General features: G+C 38.8%; 2 protein-coding genes across 2 annotated transcripts; both read left to right on the top strand.

Moving 5' to 3' along the window:
* Nucleotides 1–2,248: 2,248 nt before the first annotated feature.
* opa3 (outer mitochondrial membrane lipid metabolism regulator OPA3) lies at nt 2,249–4,704 on the top strand. The gene is made up of 2 exons (XM_053320973.1): nt 2,249–2,396; nt 3,765–4,704. The coding sequence occupies exons 1-2, from the start codon at nt 2,255–2,257 to the stop codon at nt 4,100–4,102; spliced, it is 480 nt and encodes a 159-aa protein (XP_053176948.1). The 5' UTR covers nt 2,249–2,254; the 3' UTR covers nt 4,103–4,704.
* Nucleotides 4,705–5,858: 1,154 nt separating this feature from the next.
* hnrnpul1 (heterogeneous nuclear ribonucleoprotein U-like 1) lies at nt 5,859–21,982 on the top strand. The gene is made up of 16 exons (XM_053320577.1): nt 5,859–5,939; nt 6,453–6,756; nt 7,937–8,254; nt 8,877–9,090; nt 9,695–9,768; nt 10,588–10,727; nt 12,574–12,673; nt 12,793–12,905; nt 13,126–13,392; nt 13,837–13,959; nt 14,052–14,180; nt 17,530–17,698; nt 18,618–18,881; nt 19,149–19,297; nt 19,405–19,635; nt 20,885–21,982. The coding sequence occupies exons 2-16, from the start codon at nt 6,489–6,491 to the stop codon at nt 20,999–21,001; spliced, it is 2,676 nt and encodes an 891-aa protein (XP_053176552.1). The 5' UTR covers nt 5,859–5,939; nt 6,453–6,488; the 3' UTR covers nt 21,002–21,982.
* Nucleotides 21,983–22,384: the final 402 nt, after the last annotated feature.

Raw genomic sequence — 22,384 nt, 5'->3', positions numbered from 1 at the left:
GATAAGGATGGCAGAGCATGTTCAAAGGCTATTAATGTGTTTTAGCCTACGCCTATTTATTTAATTATGGCAACTGTCCTATATATTGTAACGCACATAACTGCATAGTGTATCTTGTAAAGTATGCCTTTGGTACTACACAGGCTACTGTGCAACTCTAATGACAGTTGGTATCTAAGGCAACGCTGTTTAATGAATTTATTCTGTGTTATATGGCAGTTTAAGCCCTATAAATTATGTGTCTGTTTTTCTTTAAGGGTAATGTTCTCAAAAGATGCCAAAGAAGATGATGCAAAATTAAGGTCCATCACCACATCACTGATTGTGAAAAGAAATGGACCACTTCCAATGGACTGTGTAAATTGACATTACTTTAATGCGGATAGAGACTTAAGAAAACCTAAAAATTTGCACTGTTTCTTTTCCCCACCCGTATTCAGCGAAGACCCACCCTACTCTGCCTCTGATTGGCTAATACTAGTTGCCTTCGTTGGTTTGATTGGTTAGATTCAGGCATGAGGGACGAATATCTGAGTAAGAGCCAATCAGAAGCCGAGTGGGGCAATATGCGAGTGGAAAAGTAAGTACTGCGTATTTGGGCACGTGGGTGGGTGAGGTTTTACAAATAGGTAATAGGCTATACAAACATTCAAGTATACAGTTGCATCACATGGAAATCAGATTTGAATAACAAATACATATGAAGAACATAAAATGAAGATATTGTTTAATAAACTGTGTGATTTAAGCAGATACTTTAGTTCTAGGAGAAAAATTAGATTCGGGAAATTTATATTTGTGAAAAAAAACATACATTATACAGAATATTGGAATCAATCAGATACTCAAGAGTAGGGCCTGACTGACACTGGATTTTAGGGACCGACACCGATACTGATATTAAGGAGCAAAAAAACCATGTAATGGTTGTATTATTTGAAAATGTTTTATGGGATGGTCTTCACTAAAATGACCCATATCTCCATAAATGTTTTAAATGTTGTGTGTCGACATATTTTGTCATTGAACTGAATTTGTAAATGTATACCTTTATCTTTAATTAAAACAACTAGTTAGAGATTTATGAGCCATCACTTTGTCCTACAGCCCCCCCCCCAGTTATAAAAGTAACTAAGTAACTTTTACTCAAAGTATTTTTTTAACAAGCTACTTTTTACTTTCACTTGAGTATATTTTTAGACCAGTACTTTTACTTGTACTCAAGTAAAATTTCATCAAAGTAGTGGTACTTTTACTTGAGTCAAATATTTCAGTACTCTTTCCACCTCTGGATAATGTTATATGTACAGAATATATACATAAACACACTTTTTTTTTTGCAATGATCCCTCAAATGTGGTTATCAAACACTTGTGACATATTTTGTCATTGAACTGAATTTGTAAATGTATACCTTTATCTTTAATTAAAACAACTAGTTAGAGATTTATGAGCCATCACTTTGTCCTACAGCCCCCCCCCCCCAGTTATAAAAGTAACTAAGTAACTTTTACTCAAAGTATTTTTTTAACAAGCTACTTTTTACTTTTACTTGAGTATATTTTTAGACCAGTACTTTTACTTGTACTCAAGTAAAATTTCATCAAAGTAGTGGTACTTTTACTTGAGTCAAATATTTCAGTACTCTTTCCACCTCTGGATAATGTTATATGTACAGAATATATACATAAACACACTTTTTTTTTTGCAATGATCCCTCAAATGTGGTTATCAAACACTTGTGACAAAGATATGTAATGGATATTGATATATTACAGTTTAACAATAAACTTTATTGTATGAAATGTCAATAAATACCACTGGGAATATGTTAAGTTTTATGGGTATGGGTATCAATGTGTATGGGTGAGATGTGTTTTGGCTCGTGTGTGTGTTATGTGTATATATTGTATATCTTATTTTATTTTTTTATGCTGCAATAGGACTGCTCAAACGGAGTTTCATTGTATACTTGCAATTACAATAAAGATCGATTCTATTATTGTTAAATTTCACGGTTCAGGTTGGGCTTTTTTTTCACAGGACGGCGAAATCATAATCCGCCTGGCTTTGCCTTTGATTGGCTTCCAGTAGAATAAAATGTACTGTATAGTATGGCAGTTCATGACTTTGCCATCCTAGGAAAAACAAAACCCCCATTGCGTCAGGTTATTGACTTTACGTATTCTTCTAACGTCATCACGTAAGGTCGACGTGCTCCGCCCCTCAGTGTGTTGAAGTTGTTTCCGCCAAGATGGTTGTCGGTGCCTTCCCTATCGCCAAGCTCCTCTACCTCGGAGTGAGGCAGATGAGCAAGCCCGTAGCGAACCGGATCAAAGCCGGGGCCCGGAGAAGCGAGTTCTTTAAGACATACGTCTGTCTGCCGCCGGCTCAGCGTGAGTAACCGAGCTAACGGCTTTCAATGACCGCTACATTTCATGGTCGGACACCCGGGTGATACACATCAAGCTAGGACGGTTTTAACAGCCAATGGGATTGTAGTTGTCAAAACCGCTTAGCCAATCATAGCCATCGGTGTATCCGGTTGACCAATAACAGCCAAGGCAAGGTCGTAGAGGGCGGGCTGTGTCTGTCATTGAACAGGTTGTATTAAGCCTGTTTTAGATTAGCAACCTGAATGTCTTTTTTAACCCCTAATCCTGTCCAAAATGTGACAATAGATGTATAAATATTTAGCCAGAGATTGTGGCCTATTGTTTCATCTTCTCATAATCAGATTTATTTGCCAAGCAGCAAGTAAAACGTGTCTGTGTGGCCTGGATGTCTTCTAGAAAAAGCAATAAACTTTAACAAAAAAAAAGGACAGTAATCTACATTTCTGTGCAGTGGTAGTGTTTCCATATTGGCATAATAAGAACTATGTGTGTGCCAAAGTAGCAGAATAAAAAAAAGAAGTATAAATGCCAATGATATAAATATAAATCTGAGTGTAAATAAACTAACATAATATATATGTAGAGGTAAAAATAAACACACCGCGAAGGACAGACAAATATACACTATACACATGATATGAATTTGAGTGAGATATGGAGGTGAAGATAAGGTGGCAATCTTATAGACTTGCTGTCCTTGTTTAAAATGGCTATTACCTCAGAAAGAGGCTATGAAGTTGACATGTAGTACTAGTTTTGGAGGATTTCAGTCTAATTCAAGTAACTGAGTGTAATACCATTTTCTTTTTAAACTGAGGTGCTCTAAAAGAAAACCTGTCTCAAATGACTCCACATAGAAAAAGGTCTAGTGATAAAATACAGAATTCACACAAAGTTAAATACAGAACAACAAAACAAAGAGTAAGAAAAAATAACACATTACGTTATGGAGAAAATCTTGCCATGCCTCAGTGACAGCATGAAATAAAAGGACAGTAACATGGACATGTGATTATTGACACTTATTGTAGTATTTCAATGTGTCAAGATCTAGCTGAAACCAATTGTGCTTCACAGCTGGCCCGGGGCTGTTTAGGGCTTGGCATCAGGTGCAGACTGCAAAATATTCCCTGATATATTTAAGAGGAAAACAAACTGTGCTTGAGAAGTTTATCATACTATATGCTCATTACAAAGTTGTCTTGGCAGTCTTAAATTGAAGTTTACAATGAATTCATATTCAAAATATACACACCTCTGACCATACATGCATTATTCCATGTATTTAGGACTGTTCACTTCTGATGCATCAGTGCATATGGAGAACCTAACATGTGCTTGTGTGCTGTATGCTCTTTGTCCTCACAGTGTATCACTGGATTGAGATGAGAACAAAGATGAGAATCATGGGTTTTCGGGGCTCCACCATTAAGCCACTGAACGAGGACGCGGCTGCAGAGCTGGGCGCAGAGTTGCTGGGGGAGGCGATCATTTTCCTCATCGGCGGCGGATGCATGGTGCTGGAGTACAGCAGGCAGGCTACTAACTCTCGCCGTAAAGAGGACGAGCTGAATGAGACCATTAATGGCCTACGGACTGAACTAGCAGAGCTAGCACTAACCACAGAGACTCTAGATGCTCAGCTGAGAGAGATCAACAGGCAACTGCTGTCTTTTCCTGTTCCCACCCAATCTGTTTCCAAATAATCACATTTGTTCTTTACTATATCGTGGTACTCTCTGTTGGTCGATGAGTGTGGGGGACAACATAGTACCAACATAGTACTGCCATATATATACAGCCTGATAACAGCCCTGCTTTACATACTGTCCTCTGACCATAAAGCAGGGTCAGAGGTGGACATTAACATATCAGTGCGCTGTGGATTTGGGTGTTTATAATTAGCTCATGTTTTGAGCAACTACTGTGTAAAGGGGGATTACTATGATATTCATAGTGTATTTCTATGACTGACCTTGCATGTTCATTGTGAAGTTGAGTGTATGAAGATTTACAGTGTAAGGCAGTGGTGATCGCAAAGTTAATATATTTGATTGAACAGCTCAAGGATATTACTTTTTCCAATATTCTCTAATCTAATTTCAGTGATCTAAGAAGAATCATTGAACATCATAATTCCCATAATCCTCTTGGAACTCTAGTTGAGAGGCTTTGGTTATGAGTGACACTGAATTATAATATCTCAAACATTTCATGCACTCCATTGAAAGCCAAAAAATGTACATTGGATGTGATGAAAACTGTAAGAGGATGGTGTAAAATAAAGAAAATGGTATGTTGTCTGTTAGTAGGGAGTTTTCTGTACACACTATTTCAGAGAATAGAAAGTGCACTGAAAATAAAGAACTGAGACAAATCACCCCCACCCTGCTGTGGTTCACTCCAGAACTAACAGGCGTTTGATTACATTGTGCTTCACTTCATGTAAGAAAAGTTCAAACTGCTTGCTGCTGCCTCTTGTGATTAGCAGGGTTAGGAAGGTTACTTTTGAAATGTAATAGGTTACAGATTACTAGTTACCCTATTTAAAATGTAATATAGTAATGTAACTATTTCAATTACTTAATCAAAGTAATGTAACTTATTACATGTTATTACTTTTTGATTACTTTTCAAATTTTCTGATGAATCTTTTCAACTGTCAAGGTACTGTAAATGTACCCATTAAGCACCAAAATCTAAATTCAGCTGTTTTTCATGGATACTGACATGATAAGGGATAAGGGAGATCATTTCTTATAAAGCAAGCTTTATCTCTCATTTGAACATGTATTCATTAGTTCATGTAGATTTTGGAATATAAAATAAAGATATTTGATGAAAAAAGTCAAAAGTCTGGCATGGGCTTAATTGCTACTGTGACACCAAATAAGCCCATGTCATGATTTATTTACACAATATAAGGAAATATTGATTTCAAAGAATTAAAAACAGCAACGTATGTATTCAGTAACATGTTAAATATTTTAAAAAGAGGAAAATCTGAGCAAAATCTAGGCCTGACTTCAGATTCAACCCCCTTTGAAACTATCAACATTTTCATAAGTAACTAATTTAATTACATTTTTTTTCTCAGTAAGTATAACAAGTTACATGTATTTTGTAATTAAATTGCGAACGCTGTTGCGTGTATAGTTACTCCCCAACACTTGTGATTAAAATGGTTATACACTACATTACCCAGCATGCATTCCATGTAAACACTACATCACTTCCTAATTTGGAGTGTTCCAACCTATGGTTCCAATGATGAACAAACTATCAAAACTAATTTCCTTTAAATGTGGCTTTTTAACAATTATTAGCAGTACAAAGTGTCACCGTGTAAAAATAGGTACATAAATGCGCCGCAATGTTTTTTAAAAGAACGTGTGTGTGTGTGTGTGTGTGCGCGCGTGCGCGCGCCTCGGTGTGGGCGCGCACGTACGGTTACCTTCCGGTATGAGGTCACGGCGGTGTTCGTCGCTAGGCGGCGTCACAAATCTTCACCACGGCTGACCCGCGCAAACCGCTTAAGAGGAGGTAGGCCTCAACGTTGTTATTTATTATCTAAATTTGCATTCTGACAATATTATAGACCAGAGCAAACCGTGCATTAACCAAAGAACTTGCACGTTAAGTTAGAGAAACGCTCACAGCTCTTAAATCCATCACAGATAAAGTTAAACTCGTCCTGCAGCGGTTGTTTGTATGTTAGCTACATGCTAATAAGGTTACCAACGTTAGCCACGTAGCGACGATTTAGATTGAATAATAACAGTAATAAATGATCTAGTGATTATTTAGTTTCGCAAGCAATTATAATATTGGTTGGGGTAGTTGTAAGTACTCGATTAAATGCTTATAAACGCGTAGTGGTGCAAGGGATAAATACAGTATCTATCCAACGCTGCTAGCCCGGGTAACGTTGACCAGCTAAAGCAGCCGATTGGGCTGAAGACGCACTGCCGCGATAAGGACACCCATTTGAAAGTTAGATATAGCTGTGTTGTAAACTGTACTTGACCATTGTCTATTCTCTCTGCTCGTTTACAGCAAAACACATAAAAACACACAAATACCAGTAACACAATGAGCGTTGACGTGAAGAAACTGAAAGTTAACGAGTTGAAAGAGGAGCTCCAGCGTCGTGGCCTGGACACCAGAGGCCTGAAGGCGGACCTGGTGGAGAGACTGAAAGCCGCTCTGGAGGCTGAAGCTCAGGCTGATACCTCGGAGCCGGGGGAGCCGGGGGAGCAGGGGGAGCAGGGGGACCAGGAGGAGCAGGGCGACGAATACTGCCAGGACTTCCAAGATAATGAAGATAACGATGATGGAGAGGATGCTCCAGAGCAACAAGGTGGGCCTGGTTTCATGGTATTTCTCTATATTTTGCGCCCTTTAAGGATTAAGACTTAAACCATACACCTCTCACTCACAGTTAAAATCAGACACGTTTTTTAAAAGCACCTTATTATGTAAGTCCCAGGAACATTGCACATGTATATCTTAGATTTTCTGCACATTGCACATTTATTTTTATCTACATGAAGGTATATTCTGTACATGATCTCAGGATATATTGCAGATTTATTTACTGAAAGATCCAGTTTACTGTATATAGTGTTTTATTTATTTTATCGTATATAGTACACTTTCACCCTTACACTGCTACTTGTTTTCCACTGTATTACTATTTATTTGAGTTTTTCCTAAGGGGGGGACATCTTATGTTATTATGTAATTTGTAGATGTGTGACACTGAAGTTGAAATGCAGTTTTTAAACAGACCACTACTGAAATAATGAGTGTTTTATGCCTTAAGCTTAGTTTAAGTTTAGCTTACACCCTTTCACCTATCTGATTTGACACTAGAGCCAGGGGTATATTGGTTAGCTGATATTATCGGCGAATACTGGCTTATTGCACATATATCGGTATCGTTGTATATGTTGTCTGATATGCGGCAATATTTTTATTTTTGAAATTATATAAACAGAATTTTATGCAAATTTGATCTTTTTTATTGATTAAGGTTTAATATATGTACATATGTTTTTATGTTCTGCGTTTCTTATATAATAGTTATTTATAATCATTAAATTCCCAGTAAATCTTGCTATTTCAGTGCTACTACAGTGATTTTATACATTAAAGTTTATTGTTAAGTTAAAATGTAATGATCGCTCCATTACATATCTTTGTCAAGTGTTTCATAATCATATTTGAAGGTTCATTTCAAGAAATTAGTGTTAATGTATATATTCTGCATATATAAGTTAATGTATACATCCAACACTTTAATGTCAGAATTATTTTCACCTTTAAATATCCGTATTGACCCAAAAAAATCAAGTATCAGTCGAGCCATATTTGACACCAAGTATAATCAATTGCATATTATCATTGGGTTTTGACCACACCTTTGATCAAAATGGTACCGTTAAGAGAATTATTGTATAAGATTGGCCCTTATTCTGATTTAATTCAATTAAATCAAACTCACCATACATTTTTCTTTCTATCTCTCTTTTGTGTAGAAGCAGCTGAGGATGAGGACGATGATGGTGATGGTGAAGGTGAAGGTGAAGCGCCTCAAGAAGAGGAAGATGATGAGGCTAGAGATTCAGGTGGTTACTACGAGGAAGAGGAGGCAGAGGGTGAGCCATACGAAAGTCAACCAGCTTCAGACTCGGGTCACAGCATGCCCGACTTCACAGCGGACGTCGACATTCACAAATCCAACGTGACGCCCGAGGAAGAGAACAAGCTTGTCCCTGAGCCGGAGCTGGAGCCAGAACCAGAACCAGAGCCAGAACCAGAGCCAGAGCCAGAGCAGAAAGTTGAGAACAAAGAAGGTGACTTTCCTGCTGTCATAAATGATTCTGCAAGGAAATATGTATACTTTATTTAAGTTGAAGCTTTGTACTTTAAGGCACCTACACACATGGTCTGTCCGTGCAGGTATTTTCACTAATTTGGCTTAATTTGTATTACTTTGTTAGTTCCATCTTCATCATTGAATACATGTAGTTGGTAAAGTACTTTATCGCAACTCTCTTCCCATTTCAAACCTAAGCAGAAGAGAGAGCTTTAAGATCTGTATTGTCACATCACATCAGAGAGAAGAACTTGCAAATGGCCAGCTTCATTTCCAGCAGGAGAGACAGTCCCTGTGTCAGTAAATTCACAAGTCTACTATAAAACTGAATCATCATGATGACACTGCTAGTATTTTAGAGTTTTGTAAAAACTAGGGCTGGGAATCACCAAAGGCTCCAAGGTACGATATTATCACGATACTTGTGTCGCAATACAATAAATTTGCGATTTTAAATATATTGTAATATGCTGCGGTACATTGCAATTCGTTACCTTTTTTCAATCGCAAATTATCTCTCCCAAAGGAAAACTTCCTCCTGCACACTGACTGACTGTAAGTCATTACATGTGCCTCATTGTCATTGTTTCTCATTTCAGAAATAAAAGTGGAGATCAAAACTGAAGATGACTCTGGAGCTCCTGTAGACAGAGAGCAGGATAATCATGGGACGGAGCAGCAGCATGAGCAAGACAGCGCAGCTCAGGCTGAGCAAGTTAAAGTAGAGGCTGATAAAGGCGGGAACTACAGCCGCAAGAGACCATATGAGGAGAACAGGGGCTACGGCTACTATGAGCACCGCGAGGACAAGAGGTGATTATACATTGTGGTATTTAACATTTTAGGCTGTTTCAAATTAGCACAAAAGTATAATACACTGGTAGGAGAATAGGTGAAGTGTATATTCTAATGCTGGGCGGTATACCAGTTCACACCGAATACCAGTGTATATTTTCGTTATGATATGAATTTTTAATGTACCGCCATATTTCATTACACAACATTCGGAATGCTGCGCCTCGCAACACTGTTTCAGACGGGACCCTTTTCAGTGTTTAGTGCTTCCTGCCGCTCAACAAACAGCAGAAGATCTGTGCCTGCTGAGCGGGTTAAGGTGATGATAGTTCACGCAACACATCCTGGTTTTTAATAATTAGTCAGTAAACTCGGCATTGTCTAACGTAGGCTGGAAAATGTACATTTCTATTTACAGTTAAAAACATTTTGCGTGTGTTTCAGCTTCTGTCAAACTAACGGAGCTGCGTTGGCTTCCGGTCTAAGCTTTCAAAATAAAACCTTTTGTTTTTGTGCTATTCTTATTATCATTAACAAACAAAGTTGATGAGTCTAAAATGAATTTTGTCAATGAAAGCGTCTGTTATGGCTGTTAACTTCATACTCTGTTGATATTGTTCAGATCCCGCACACCACAGCCCCCCGCAGAAGATGAGGAAGAAAACATTGATGACACGCTTGTTACAATTGATACGTGTAAGTAAGAAGATGAAAATCTCTGCCCTCTGACTGTAAACTAACAGGTTTTTATCCTTTAGGCATTTTCCATGAGGTTTCTTTCTCTCCTTTCAAATATTTTTGGTTGCTACGTAAATTGCGGCGGTGTTTGTTAAAGACAGATTTGGAGGTGTTGGGATAACACGACAAACAGTTATTCGCCATAGAGGCTGCAGTTCTGACTTTACTGCACAAGAAGTGTTTGGTGAAAGCTGGTCTGAGTGGCGCCTAATCTACCCCCCGCCCCCATACAGTTGTGCAGTTGAGACTATAGCAATGCAACAATTAATCATCATATCCTGCTTTCAGATTTTGAATCTCTTCAAAGTAACTAGTACATGTGCAGTAAAGAAATGCCGGCTTGGGATGAAATTAGAGTACACCCAGTCAATACAGTGCTTAAGCAGTTTTACGTCAACATATTTCTTTTTTTTTTTGCTGCTGTACACACCAATGGGTTTAACTATCTTAGTTTTTTGTCCTCCTTTTACTTCTAACTTTCTAAAAATATATATTTTTTACATAGTTTTTAATATTTTCTCCATATTAGCATAATATTGTCTGTTCAATATGTTGATCTACATGTAGTGAAATGTCTCAGTAACCACTTGATGTATTGCTGTGAAAATTTCAATGTACCAGTGGGGCATGGGGCATTGTACAATTGCCATTAACCAGTCAGAGCCCTGTCCTGGCCCAGTCATCTATTTTAGAGCTTCAGTACTTTCTTTGTACCAGATTTTCACAAAGATATATATAATAATATCTTAATATCTGTTTTTTCTTTTTCTTTTTCAGACAATTGTGATCTGCACTTCAAAGTGTCCCGAGATCGTTACAGCGGTTACCCACTGACGATCGAAGGCTTTGCTTACCTGTGGGCTGGAGCACGAGCTACACATGGTGTCACCCAGGGTCGTGTGTGCTACGAGATGAAGGTAATTTACACACGAGTATATCACTCATTAAATGGCAGACATATGTTTCACACATACAAACGATAAAATGGCTGCGTTAGCTTTTATGACAGAGCTAAGGGTCAGTGTTGCACAATATAGCGATACTAGAAATGTATTGCAGAGCCCTGCCCTTGAAAACGGTGATACACCTTTTATTATTACATGTACTTTATGACTGTACAGTGTTTTTATAAGAGACGTGTTTTGAATGATTTGCATTGATGTGTGACACTGGGGCAGTTTGTGTGTGCAGCGCTCTGCTTCTACTCCCACCGCAGCTTTTATGGTGACAGAACAGGGGGCATAGCTGCTAGAATAAGTCCTCTTGGAGACCATCAACGACTTGCTGACAAAGCAGATGCACAGAGTGAAATATGGCAGTATTTCACTTACGTAGCCAGCAGTCTGGGCAAGCCTGCAGTGCAAGTCTATAAAATGTAGACTGAAGTTTCACATCCAAACTGAATATTATTCCTTTATTTTTATGATGTTTCACAGTGTTTCCCCTAGAAATTTTTGTAGCAGTGGTGCTGTGTGTTGGTAACCTAGCAACACTAATAGGGCTGCAACTAACGATTATTTTGATAATCGATTAATCAGTCGATTATTATTAAATATAATTTATTTTAAAAAATAAATTTCCACCCCTTCATTCAAAAACAAAACATTATTTCAAATTGACAATGCAAAAAAAGTGCTCAAACAACATATTGCTTCTTGGACGTCCCTGAGTTAAAGTAATCTTATATCATAAATAATAATTTAAACAAAACAACTAAAAGTTAATGTCTGATAGCTTTAACAAAATAACACGCTTCGTGCCGACCTCGGCAGGATCCAGCACACACTTTCTAGTTTTATGTAGTGTGAACTGTTCCTACACTTGAGAAGATTTAGGTGCGATTGGTCTAATAAGCAGCAACACAGATCTATCAAGACGCTGTGCTCTCACATGCGCAGCATTGATAGTCACACACACACTAGTGCTCAGTCACTCTAGTGCGCGCTCTTGTTTGCTCGCTCCAGATTCCGGGAGATTGTGTCTCATTTGTGGGCATCAAGGAGCCGCTATCAATATGTGGGAGAGTTGGGATGTCTGCTTTTATCCTCCCCCTACTTCAGTAGCTTATGAAGGGAGGGGGCAGGTTGTGTTATGAAGCCTAACCTCCACCGAAGCCAAAAGCGAAGTTATATGGTTAACTAGTTGCTAGCGACTTCTAATGAAATCGAGCAGTGATCAAGCAGTCATTTTTGCAGTGGCGCTGAGAATTCAACAGCGGTGGTACATAGAGGAAACATTGTGTTTCAGGTTGTCGTTGTGTTATTGTTTCAGTATCAGGATTGATTGTTTAGGCGGGTATCGCATCAACTTCATAATTTTTCTGTTGTGACAACAATTTGATGTGGTGAAACATTGAGCTTCTGTAAATAAATGTTTTTGTGTGCTGTGTCCACACATGACATAACAATCCCTAAAACATGAGACAAGCAGTACACATTTATTATTTTATTTTTTTAACAGTGGATGAGCAGCTTTCTTTCTACTGTGAACATACAGTATCTTTTTATATAGAAGCGTTACAGTACTCTTTTGGCCTGATGTCAATGTAAGCATCCTCGTACAAATGAAGAATGGAGATAATATCATGCATTACCTAATCAGCACCAGCTGTCATAACATTCTGTTTTCACACAACTTAGGAAATTGTTAAAATAATACACAATTACATTTAAGTCATTTGTTTGTTACACACCCTCTAAGTAGGTGGCTTTTTTTAGGTAGTAGGTTAGCTGTTTTTGACCTGACTTCTCTGCTGTGTTTCAGATCAATGAGGAAATTCCCGTGAAGCACCTGCCAAGCAGTGAGCCAGACCCCCACGTGGTCAGAATTGGATGGTCCATCAACCACACCAGCACTCAGCTTGGTGAGAGGATCAATTATCCGAAGGGTCAAAATTATGTTTGGCATGAGTTCATTTTTTCTTTAACTGAGTACATTACTCTTCAATAAAAAACAATGCGTTTCATTCTGTTATGTTTTCAGGTGAGGAGCCCTTCTCCTTTGGATATGGAGGAACAGGAAAGAAATCGTCTGACTGTAAATTTGCAGACTTTGGCGAGAAGTTTGGTGAAAACGATGTCATCGGTTGTTATATTGTAAGTAATTGAAACAGTACTTTAAGATTGATCTTTTAATAGCGTCATGTGGACTTGAAGTAATGATGCAAATTACCTTTAATCACCTAATGTTACGGCAACTAAGTGTAATTAACATCGGTTTGATTATTTCATAACTGATTTTGTGTTGTTGTTTTTTTTGTTTTTTAAAGATTTATTTAAATAATTTATTTTTTCTCCCCTGTGACTTTAATGTCAGGACTTCGACAGCGGTGAAGAGGTGGAGATGGGCTATTCCAAGAACGGTGTGTCGTTGGGCGTTGCTTTCCGGACGACCAAGGAAGCACTGGCGGGTCGGGCCCTTTTCCCTCACGTCCTAGTGAAAAATTGTGCCGTCGAGTTCAACTTTGGCCAGAAGGGGGAGCCTTACTTTCCCCCGCCAGAGGGATACACCTACATCCACAACATCGACATGGAGGACAAGATCAGAGGCACAAAAGGACCTGCCAGCAAATCTGAATGCGAGGTACGGCAGTGCTGAAATTATGACGCACTAAATACAACTCTCATAACACATAAAAGTAAGGTACAGCACAGGTCATACACAGGGGCAACTCAATGTGCTTTACATCAAAAACAAATATCAGATGATTTAACAGTAAGAATTTGAAGCATAAAAACATACCATAAAAAAAAAAGAACCAAATGTTAAAAAGTACAATTGAATAGTGAAAATTGCAAACATTAAAACATACAATAAAAAAAAAACTCAATTATGATAAAAATAAAACAAAGTACATAAAAATAGAAAGAGAAAGAAAAGAAAAAGCTGTAAATGAAACAAAGTTTTGATAAATTAAGAGAGATTAAATATGTTAAGATCAAATACATGAATCAACTGACGTTCATGTCAAGTAAGGTTATCAAGTAATAATGCTCATTCAGAATTTAACCAGTTGTTCACTTTCAGATCTTGATGATGGTCGGCTTGCCCGCCTGTGGAAAGACTACTTGGGCCATAAAGCACGCAGAGACCAACCCTGAGAAGAAGTACAACATCCTGGGCACCAACGCCATCATGGACAAGATGAAGGTTGGTTTGGGCCACCACTCACTCCAGAAACAAACAAAAAATAACAGCTTCACATTCCATCATTGGCTCATTTTGCTTATTTTGCTCCGCAGGTGATGGGTCTGCGTCGCCAGAAGAACTACTCCGGCCGGTGGGATGTCCTGATACAGCAGGCCACCCAGTGTCTCAACAGGCTGATCGAGATCGCTGCACGCAAGAGGCGCAACTACATCCTGGATCAGGTACTGCCCTCCCAACCACACTTCTGCTCTGATTCTCACCACAGTCAGTCAATGTGCCCTGATGATCACTCTCTAATGGACTATTTATTTATCTTTCAGGGGGGCTCTGTGTATTATAGAGTAGAAGAAGCATTGATCACCCTTTTTGTCACTTGCTTTGTCATGTATTGTAACAGAAAATGATTAATGGCTCTCATAAGTGACAGAAATATTTCATGTTTTCATCCCTCAGTATATTTGCACTTGCTATTTCTTGTCATAATTTACAGTATTGTTTGTCTTGTGAATTTCAACAATGTACAAGTAAACCATGACTATGTAAAGATGTTGAGAAACAAGTAAGCTCTGACTGGTGAGTAAGAAAAACACCTTCTGTTGCTAATTTCATAAGACAGAGTTGATAGCTTTGTTAAAAGCTATTTTTAAGTGAGATACATGGAACTTTTGAGTGTGTTTTTTAATAAATTGACCCTGAAGGTAAGTAATGACTAACAGATTTTAGATTTTCAGAACCTTGTGGTCAGCAAATGTGATTTAAAAAAGGTAGGTGGGTCTGAGGGCGGTGCCTTGTCTTTGCCATGGATGCTGTGAGTATTAGCAGGTAGGTTATATCTGTCTGTTGTTGTCTGAAAGGGACTAGAGTCTGTATGAAGATGAGGTAAGTCGAGGTAAGTGTGGGGGACCCGTCAGGAGTAGGCTCGTGCTCTAATGTTCGCTTCCCATAGAATTTACTCTTAAAATGATGAAGATTGTGTATGATTTGTAGATGGTCATTAATGGAAATGTTAGGTACAAGCAAGATTGGTTGTTCCCGGTAGTTATGACATTAGTGAAACTGTTACACCGACAAAAATGGTTCATAATACTTTTAAGACTTATTCTATGTACTAATTACTGTTTTTTAAAATTATAAATGTGAAGCCCTTTTCACATCCTGTCCGTGTCAGACTTGTTGTCGCCTACTGGAAATACTACTTGGTTTAGGCGAGCGATTGTGTGTGGTTGAGTGCGCACGAGGCAAGACATGACATTTAAAGTATGCCGTGGTTGTATTTCAGAATTTTTAAACTTTCACCAGAAATAACACAGGAAGTCCTCTCACTCTCATTAGGGCTATATATTCACAACAGGGCATTCAGGCTCAGTCAAAACAATGTTGACCTGCTGCATTTATCCAGCGTTGGTTGCGTGATGGAAACCTCATCAACACGTCCACTTGCTAGCTGTGAATTCTTTGGAAAGTGACCTGCTGTATACACTTTTTCTCACACATAATGACACTACACAGACTTTTTTGTATTAGGGAACTTCCAGGGTAAAACCTTTTGTTTAATGTCCGGTTCAACTGGTTTTGAAATTTGCGTTCACACATACAGCTCTTCCAGATAGTGTCCGGAAAACCTAAGGGTTGTAGTGCATGAAGAAAGGAGCTTTAGTCTTTATGTTCATGTTTGAACCGCATGGCTTTTTTTGACACAGTGTTATGTCATTTTGTGTTGACTGTCGCCTTGTTCAGGTTAGACACTCCTGATTTAATGTGGAGTGAACGGGGTGATTATTTGACTGCGGCTGGTATTTTGTTGAGTTTTGGACTGAACAAGAAGGTTTACTGTCAAGTTGTAAAATGTAATTCCCTTATTTAGCATGAACCTTATTTATTGAGTGAATTGGAGACAGTTGTGTCAATGAAAATGAATTATTAGAATATAGCAGACTAGAGATAGTGCAGCTAGTGTGGCTAAGTTTCATACATGACCGTAGTAGTGTAATCACAATAATGTAAATAATAAACAAAAAAAGATCATTTCCACATATGTTTATAAGAGATGTAAAAACATGTGTCTGATAAGCTTTTTAGTCTTATTTAAAATCCATTCGTTTTCGATGTATGTGTGCTGGAGGCTTCAAGTTTCTACTTATCACACTTGTGCAAGTTGCATACTGGACCTCATTTTGCTCCAATCTGGTGAGATCATAAACCGTGCCTGTGTGTACACGCCCTTAATGCAGATTTAAGCACAGACTTTTCTCCTTGCAGCAGGTTAATGAATGAATGTATGAATTAATGAAAAGCTTCCGGGGTCAAACTTTGCAAATGTATCATTCTGCACAATGAATCTCAAACAAGAAGCAAAACCCAACTTTGATAGGAGGGGTGCAGTTTTTTTTATATATATGCATTTATTTGCATAAATAGCATTTTATAGAATTTGATGCCGAAATTCTGTCTAATATAAATAAAAATGAACCTTTGATGCTACCAGTTATTATAATGCTTCAGAAATGTAGTATGTAACCAATGTAACTAATTTAAATAGGGCATGACATAATATTTATACTTCAATGTGTAACCAATAAGAGCTTTGCAGCACCTCGTAATTTATGACAATCGATACTTGAAGGCAGCTTGTATTTGCATGTTTTCTTATTCCAGTTGTACATGTTTTAATAATTTTAAAGAAGAGAAAATCTGAACCTGAACTCTGTAGGAACCAGAATCTGACTCAGTATTGAGGATTGTTTGTGCTAGATTAGAACAAGTTGTTACAAGATGTTGTCTGAGCTTGTCAGAAAGCTGAAGTGTTTTAATCAGCTGCATTGGAAGGTGGAGTAAAAAGAAGTTTTTTTTATAGAGAGCGAGAGACGGGAAGTGATGCAATATCATTGAAATGTGAGACACCCATTTTTACACACTGAAATAGTTGAAATTAATGAAAAAACTAATTTAGAGAGAGGGGTTCAAACGTAACGTCCTACAGGCGGCACATTTGTAAACTATTGCAGTAGCGTCACATAAGTATGCTGTAGTATCCTTACTCTGCATTTAGGATGTTATTTGTACTGTTTTGCAATAACATGCGTACATTATAAATTGTGGCATAGACCGTGAAAATACTGCACGCAGTTCCTCACAGTAGAATTCATTTTTAAACCATAACATGCAGCACATTGTCATGAGAACATAACCCTTAAAAGCACATTAACGTCATAAATATATCTATTCATCATTGATTTAATCTGAAACGCATGTTTTTATGTTACAGGGTGAATGAGGGTTAAAAATACAGTCATATAGTCGGGGTTTAGATATTTACGGGGTCCCCCTCTGTGTCCGTAATTAACCTTCATCAGCAGGCATCTTGGCGCCCGCACCTGGACGCACGAGCGTGAGGTGAGTCTGTGGAGTGATGAGAGGCCATTAGCACCTGAGTAAAAACCGTAGACTTGATATCCAAGCCAAACCTCTCTCACTTCATTATTGCAGGGTTCCAGCTTCCTTCCAGTGGAAAGCCAGTACAAGTAAACAATAACAAACAAGCTTCTACCTCTTTCTTGTCACCATTGCTAGACAAATGTATATGGATCAGCAAGGAGACGAAAAATGCGTCCTTTTGAAGGTTTTCAACGCAAGGCTATTGTAATTTGTCCCACGGACGAGGATTTAAAAGAACGAACATTAAAGCAAACCAATGAGCAGGGGAAGGATGTGCCCGATCATGCTGTTTTAGAAATGAAAGGTAGGAATGCTGTGGAAAACAACAAATAAAAAAAAAAAAACACCAGATCTACTTTTTTTAAAACTTTTTTCTATGTGTTGTCTCTTAAAAAAAAAAAAAATCAAACTTGGAAGATGCCTCCCTCCTCCCCTTTACCCCCACCTCCCATTCCCCACTCCCTACCCCACCCCATCCAATCATAGCCTTTGGCCTGATATCAGACCTGGACATTTTTGTTTTTAAAAACCAGTCCACATGAAATATTTTGATTCTTTCTTATTTTGTTGCCCTCTATCTGCCACTTGCCATACAGCTTATCTCTAATGCACTGCAAACTGAGACGTGGGCCTGGTTGAGGTCGTGTACTTGTAGAGCTAATGTTGCACAATTGGCCCCGCCCCCCCTCCCTACCCCGAATGTGGTCTTTTCATCATTCTGATGGAAATTTTACAAGCAGCCACCTACCGAAGTTGTTGGACGTTCATTCGTTAACAGTGTTAAAAATTAGGAGTCCTTGGTTTGCAGTGCTGTTTTCCTCTTCTCACCAACCTTCTAGTTGTCCTTTTCTTTTTGTCCCTGCCCCCCCCCCCCCCACCCCTCTCCCCACCTCTACTGAAGTCTCCTCCCTCTCCCGTGTCAAGCTTAAACAAATGTTTCCTTCATGTTTCCCTGGAGGTGATGTTTGTTCCCTGTACCTTGCCATCTGCTTTCATCTATCTGCTCTTAGTTTCTCTGTGATTTGAGCCGCCCCTGTACGTTACTAATTATTGTTTCGTTTTGTCTTCCGGTGGTGTGGCTGCTCTGGTCTTCACTACAACCCCCCCTCCCCCACCCCTACCCCTTTCTTTCTCTCTTCCTCGTCCATCCGTCTCTCGCTGGATGGACTTGTCTCTTTCTTCTTCTCCTCCTCCTGTGTGGTCACCTCTGTCCACTCTTCAAGCCAACTTTACTATCCCTGAGGCTTGCGACTTCCTGGAGGCGGTGACGTACATTGAGCTGCAACGCGACGAGGCTGACAAGCTGTTGAAGCAGTACAATGAGGAGGGTCGCAAAGCTGGACCGCCCCCCGAGAAACGCTTTGACAACAGGCAGGGTGGTTTCCGTGGCCGCGGCAGCGGTAGCTTCCAGCGGTACGACAACCGCGACAGTTCCCGCGGTAGTTACCAGAACCGCAGCGGAGACGGAGGCAGTGGATACAGAGGAGGTAAGCGAAGCAGTCGGCATTTTCATCATTTAAAGCTGGTATATGTTGGCATGTTTCGGCTAAAAGTTAATTCCCAAAACATCTTTTAAAATTGAGAATACTTTACATTGGTTTAAAAAGATCATCACATGTTTAACTCTGTGATTTTAACCCTTACATACTCTTCATATTCTACACCCTCACAGTATGTTCTGGGTCAGTTTTGACCCGGTCTAAGAATCCCCTCATAAAAAGTGTCTGTACCAATTTGTGTTGTGTTTTTGCCAGGCTACAATCGTGGCAGCTACAACCAAAACCGCTGGGGCAGCAACTACCGTGATGGAGGCTCTGACACACGTGGTGGATATAACCGCAGCCAGCAGTCAGGAGCAAGCTACAATCGCCCGGCTCCTTACAGCAAAGGAGGATACCAGCAGGTACTAAATGATCACCTTTATGTATGAATTTAAAAAAAAATAAATAAACAAAATAAAAGTAGCTCTAAATGAATCTATTCTTTTTTTTTTTTTTGCTTCATGTGCAGGGCTACAGCCAGAGCTACAACCAGGGGTACAACCAGGGCAGCTACAACCAGAACTACTACAGCAACTACAGTCAGTACCCAGGATACAGCCAGAGCTACAGCCAGACGCCGACCACTGCACAGACGTACAACCACCACCAGCAACAGCCGCAACAGCAGCCACCGCAGCAGCAGCCGCAGCAGCAGCAGCAACAACAACAACAACAGAGCTACAACCAGCAATATCAGCAGGTAACACTGTCTGTCCTCGCTTTGTACACACAATCATAAAACAAACAAATCAAGGGAGCAATTGAAGGGCATGGATCTGTTGTGGTAGGTCAATATGGCTCAAATTTATTTTTTTTGCATATCCAGACTGTATCTAGATTGATTTTTATAAAGTCTGAACAGGAAAAAAAATCCCATGAATTGCAATTTCTGCAAATGGCATCATTGAAGTGTGATTCCAGATGGATTTCCACACCATAACCCTTACATACTATTTACCTTTAACTTTTCCTATAATGGCTTAGAATGTCCAAAAATGGATATATATTTTAAAATTCTGTTTTTTTGCACAATATTATCACTTTTAAATAAATTAACAGAATTAATTATGGCTGTTATGTTCTCATTTTAGATGACATAATAAAGTGTGATTGTGAATGTGTTTTCACTATAATAGTGTCAAATGTAGAATAAAACATACATTTGTGGTTCAAAATTTTGTATAGCCATTAATTATAAAGGGATACTAGTCCATGTAAAGTAAGTATAAATATGTGTTCTGAGTTTGACATACCACAGAAAAGTGTGTTGTTAACCACCCTGCCACATTTGAATGATTTAGGGTTCAATGTTGTGTAAAAATCAGCCTCTGTCACTGCTCCCAAACGCTGTGGGCGTGTCTGCTGAATACGCTGAACACTTGCCCCCTATCAAGTGCCACCTGTCAATCAAAATCACCACAGCTACCTGAAACATGGACGCTATGTCTGAGAGCTTTCTTCTGCTAACTCAGCTAACTGGCTAACTGTAGACTGTAATAGTAGTGGTGCTAGATGTAGTAACAATATCTCGCCACTAGGCGGGTTAACTGAGGAGAATGGCCTCTCGATCTTATATAGTAGGGGAGGGGCCAAGGTCACACGGGCAAACCACTACGTCATGGAGGAGCCCTTTTTTTGCAGGCTCAGAAAATCAGGAAAAATTATGATAAGGCTCTATCTCCACAACAACTGCATAGTTATCAGCCTGCCCTTTTCACATGTTTTCTGTAACCATTTTCCAACATGTATAATGTGTTTAGAAGTAAATCAATGAATTGACTTCACACAGATGGGTCAGAATATGAATGGTATGTGAGGGTTATATTGAGTATTTCTTCTGAATGTTATCCTCTGTTCTTTGGGGATGTGCTATAAAAAATGTGAGTACATTTTGGAGTTAAAAAACAATGCTCTCACTGTTGTTTCCTCTTTGTTTTCTCGCCCTCCAGTATGCTCAGCAGTGGCAGCAGTACTACCAGAACCAGAACCAGTGGAACCAGTATTACAGCCAGTACGGCAGCTACCCTGGACAGGGCAGCCAAGGCTCATCTTCAGGTTCCCAGTAGCTTTTTTTGCCCCCTTTTTTTGCATCTGTCCCTGCACCCACCACCTGTGTCCTAAAAAAAGAAACAACAAAAAACCCTCCTTCCTTCAGATCTCTGCAGCAGAACAACCTTTTTGTACAGTTCCATGAGTCACCTACCACGACTGTCTGTGTCAGGGTTCAACACATCAGCCTTCATTCCTCACCAATCAGTGTACACATTAACATGTATGCAGTTTGATGTCTTTTGTCCTTTTTTTTTTTTCTTTTTTTTTAACTGAATGAAGTCTTACTTTTAAGCAGTGACAGTGAGGCGGTAGATGATAGGTATCAAAACATAAACGAATGTTATCTATTACCACATTCTATGCATCTGAATGTGGATGTCTTGAACTAGCAAAGCTCCACATTTTCCCCCCACCCCCCCAACAGGTTTGAAGAGGTTCATTGTGTATATTTTTTAGGATGCAATAGTGTGAAAAAAGGGGCAGTAAAAAGAAGAAGAAGAAAAAAGAAAAAACTACAACAAAGCCTAAATAAGTTTGCTTGTTTTTTGAGAAGCTTAACAAAAAGAACAAAAATGCATGCTTTTTAATTTCATTACCCCCTCTTTTTTTTCCCCCTTTGTCTTGCTCTACATTTTTTTCAGTTATCGAGGGAGCACATTTTTATTTACTCCCAATAGAATTCAAACATTATGCCGCTTTTTTAAATTTTTATTATAGATGTTGATACTGTAGTATTTAAGCGTTAATCCACTCTTTGATTGATTGAGCAGAATATTTTGCCACTCTTGTTGAGTAGTTGTACGTGCAGGGTTTTGTTTTTGTTTTTTAAATCCCCCTTGTGATTGATGTTCATAAAGTCCAGTAGTTAAAAACCTGTTCTGTTAAACCCATTTTTTTCTACCTAAAAATGAAAATCTGATAATGACCAGTTACCCTAAGCTGTCTGTCTTCATGTCTTTATACAATAAATGCAATTGTATACGCCTGAAAATGTTGATATTGTCCCTTTTTTTTCTGCCTTTGAGTAAAGTCAAACACAACACATACTCAATGATTTGTCACTGTTGGTGTATTTCTCTCTTTTTTTTTTTTTTTTTAACTAGATTGAAATCGTGGACAAAGAAAAAAACAACAACACAAAAACATGTTTTCTAAAAAATAATTGCCAATTTTGGAGCACAAGTACAGTTTCAGTGCAGTCCTGCTGAACCGTGAGTGAACTTTTGAAAACATTTGTAAGGCAAAAATGTTCTTAGGGCAGGAAATACACTGTTTCCACTGTGAGTCACAGCAGCAGATGAATTTAACTTAACCAGCCAAAGAAGAGATCAGTGATATGAAGAAAGTCTCCCATCACAGTGGTAGTAATAATAGATTTATGCTTAATAATTGTTCCT

The sequence above is a fragment of the Scomber japonicus genome, chromosome 6 (assembly GCF_027409825.1).
Source record: "Scomber japonicus isolate fScoJap1 chromosome 6, fScoJap1.pri, whole genome shotgun sequence".
In the NCBI taxonomy this organism is placed as follows: Eukaryota; Metazoa; Chordata; class Actinopteri; order Scombriformes; family Scombridae; genus Scomber; species Scomber japonicus.
This window is presented reverse-complemented; position numbering and strand designations above follow the sequence as displayed.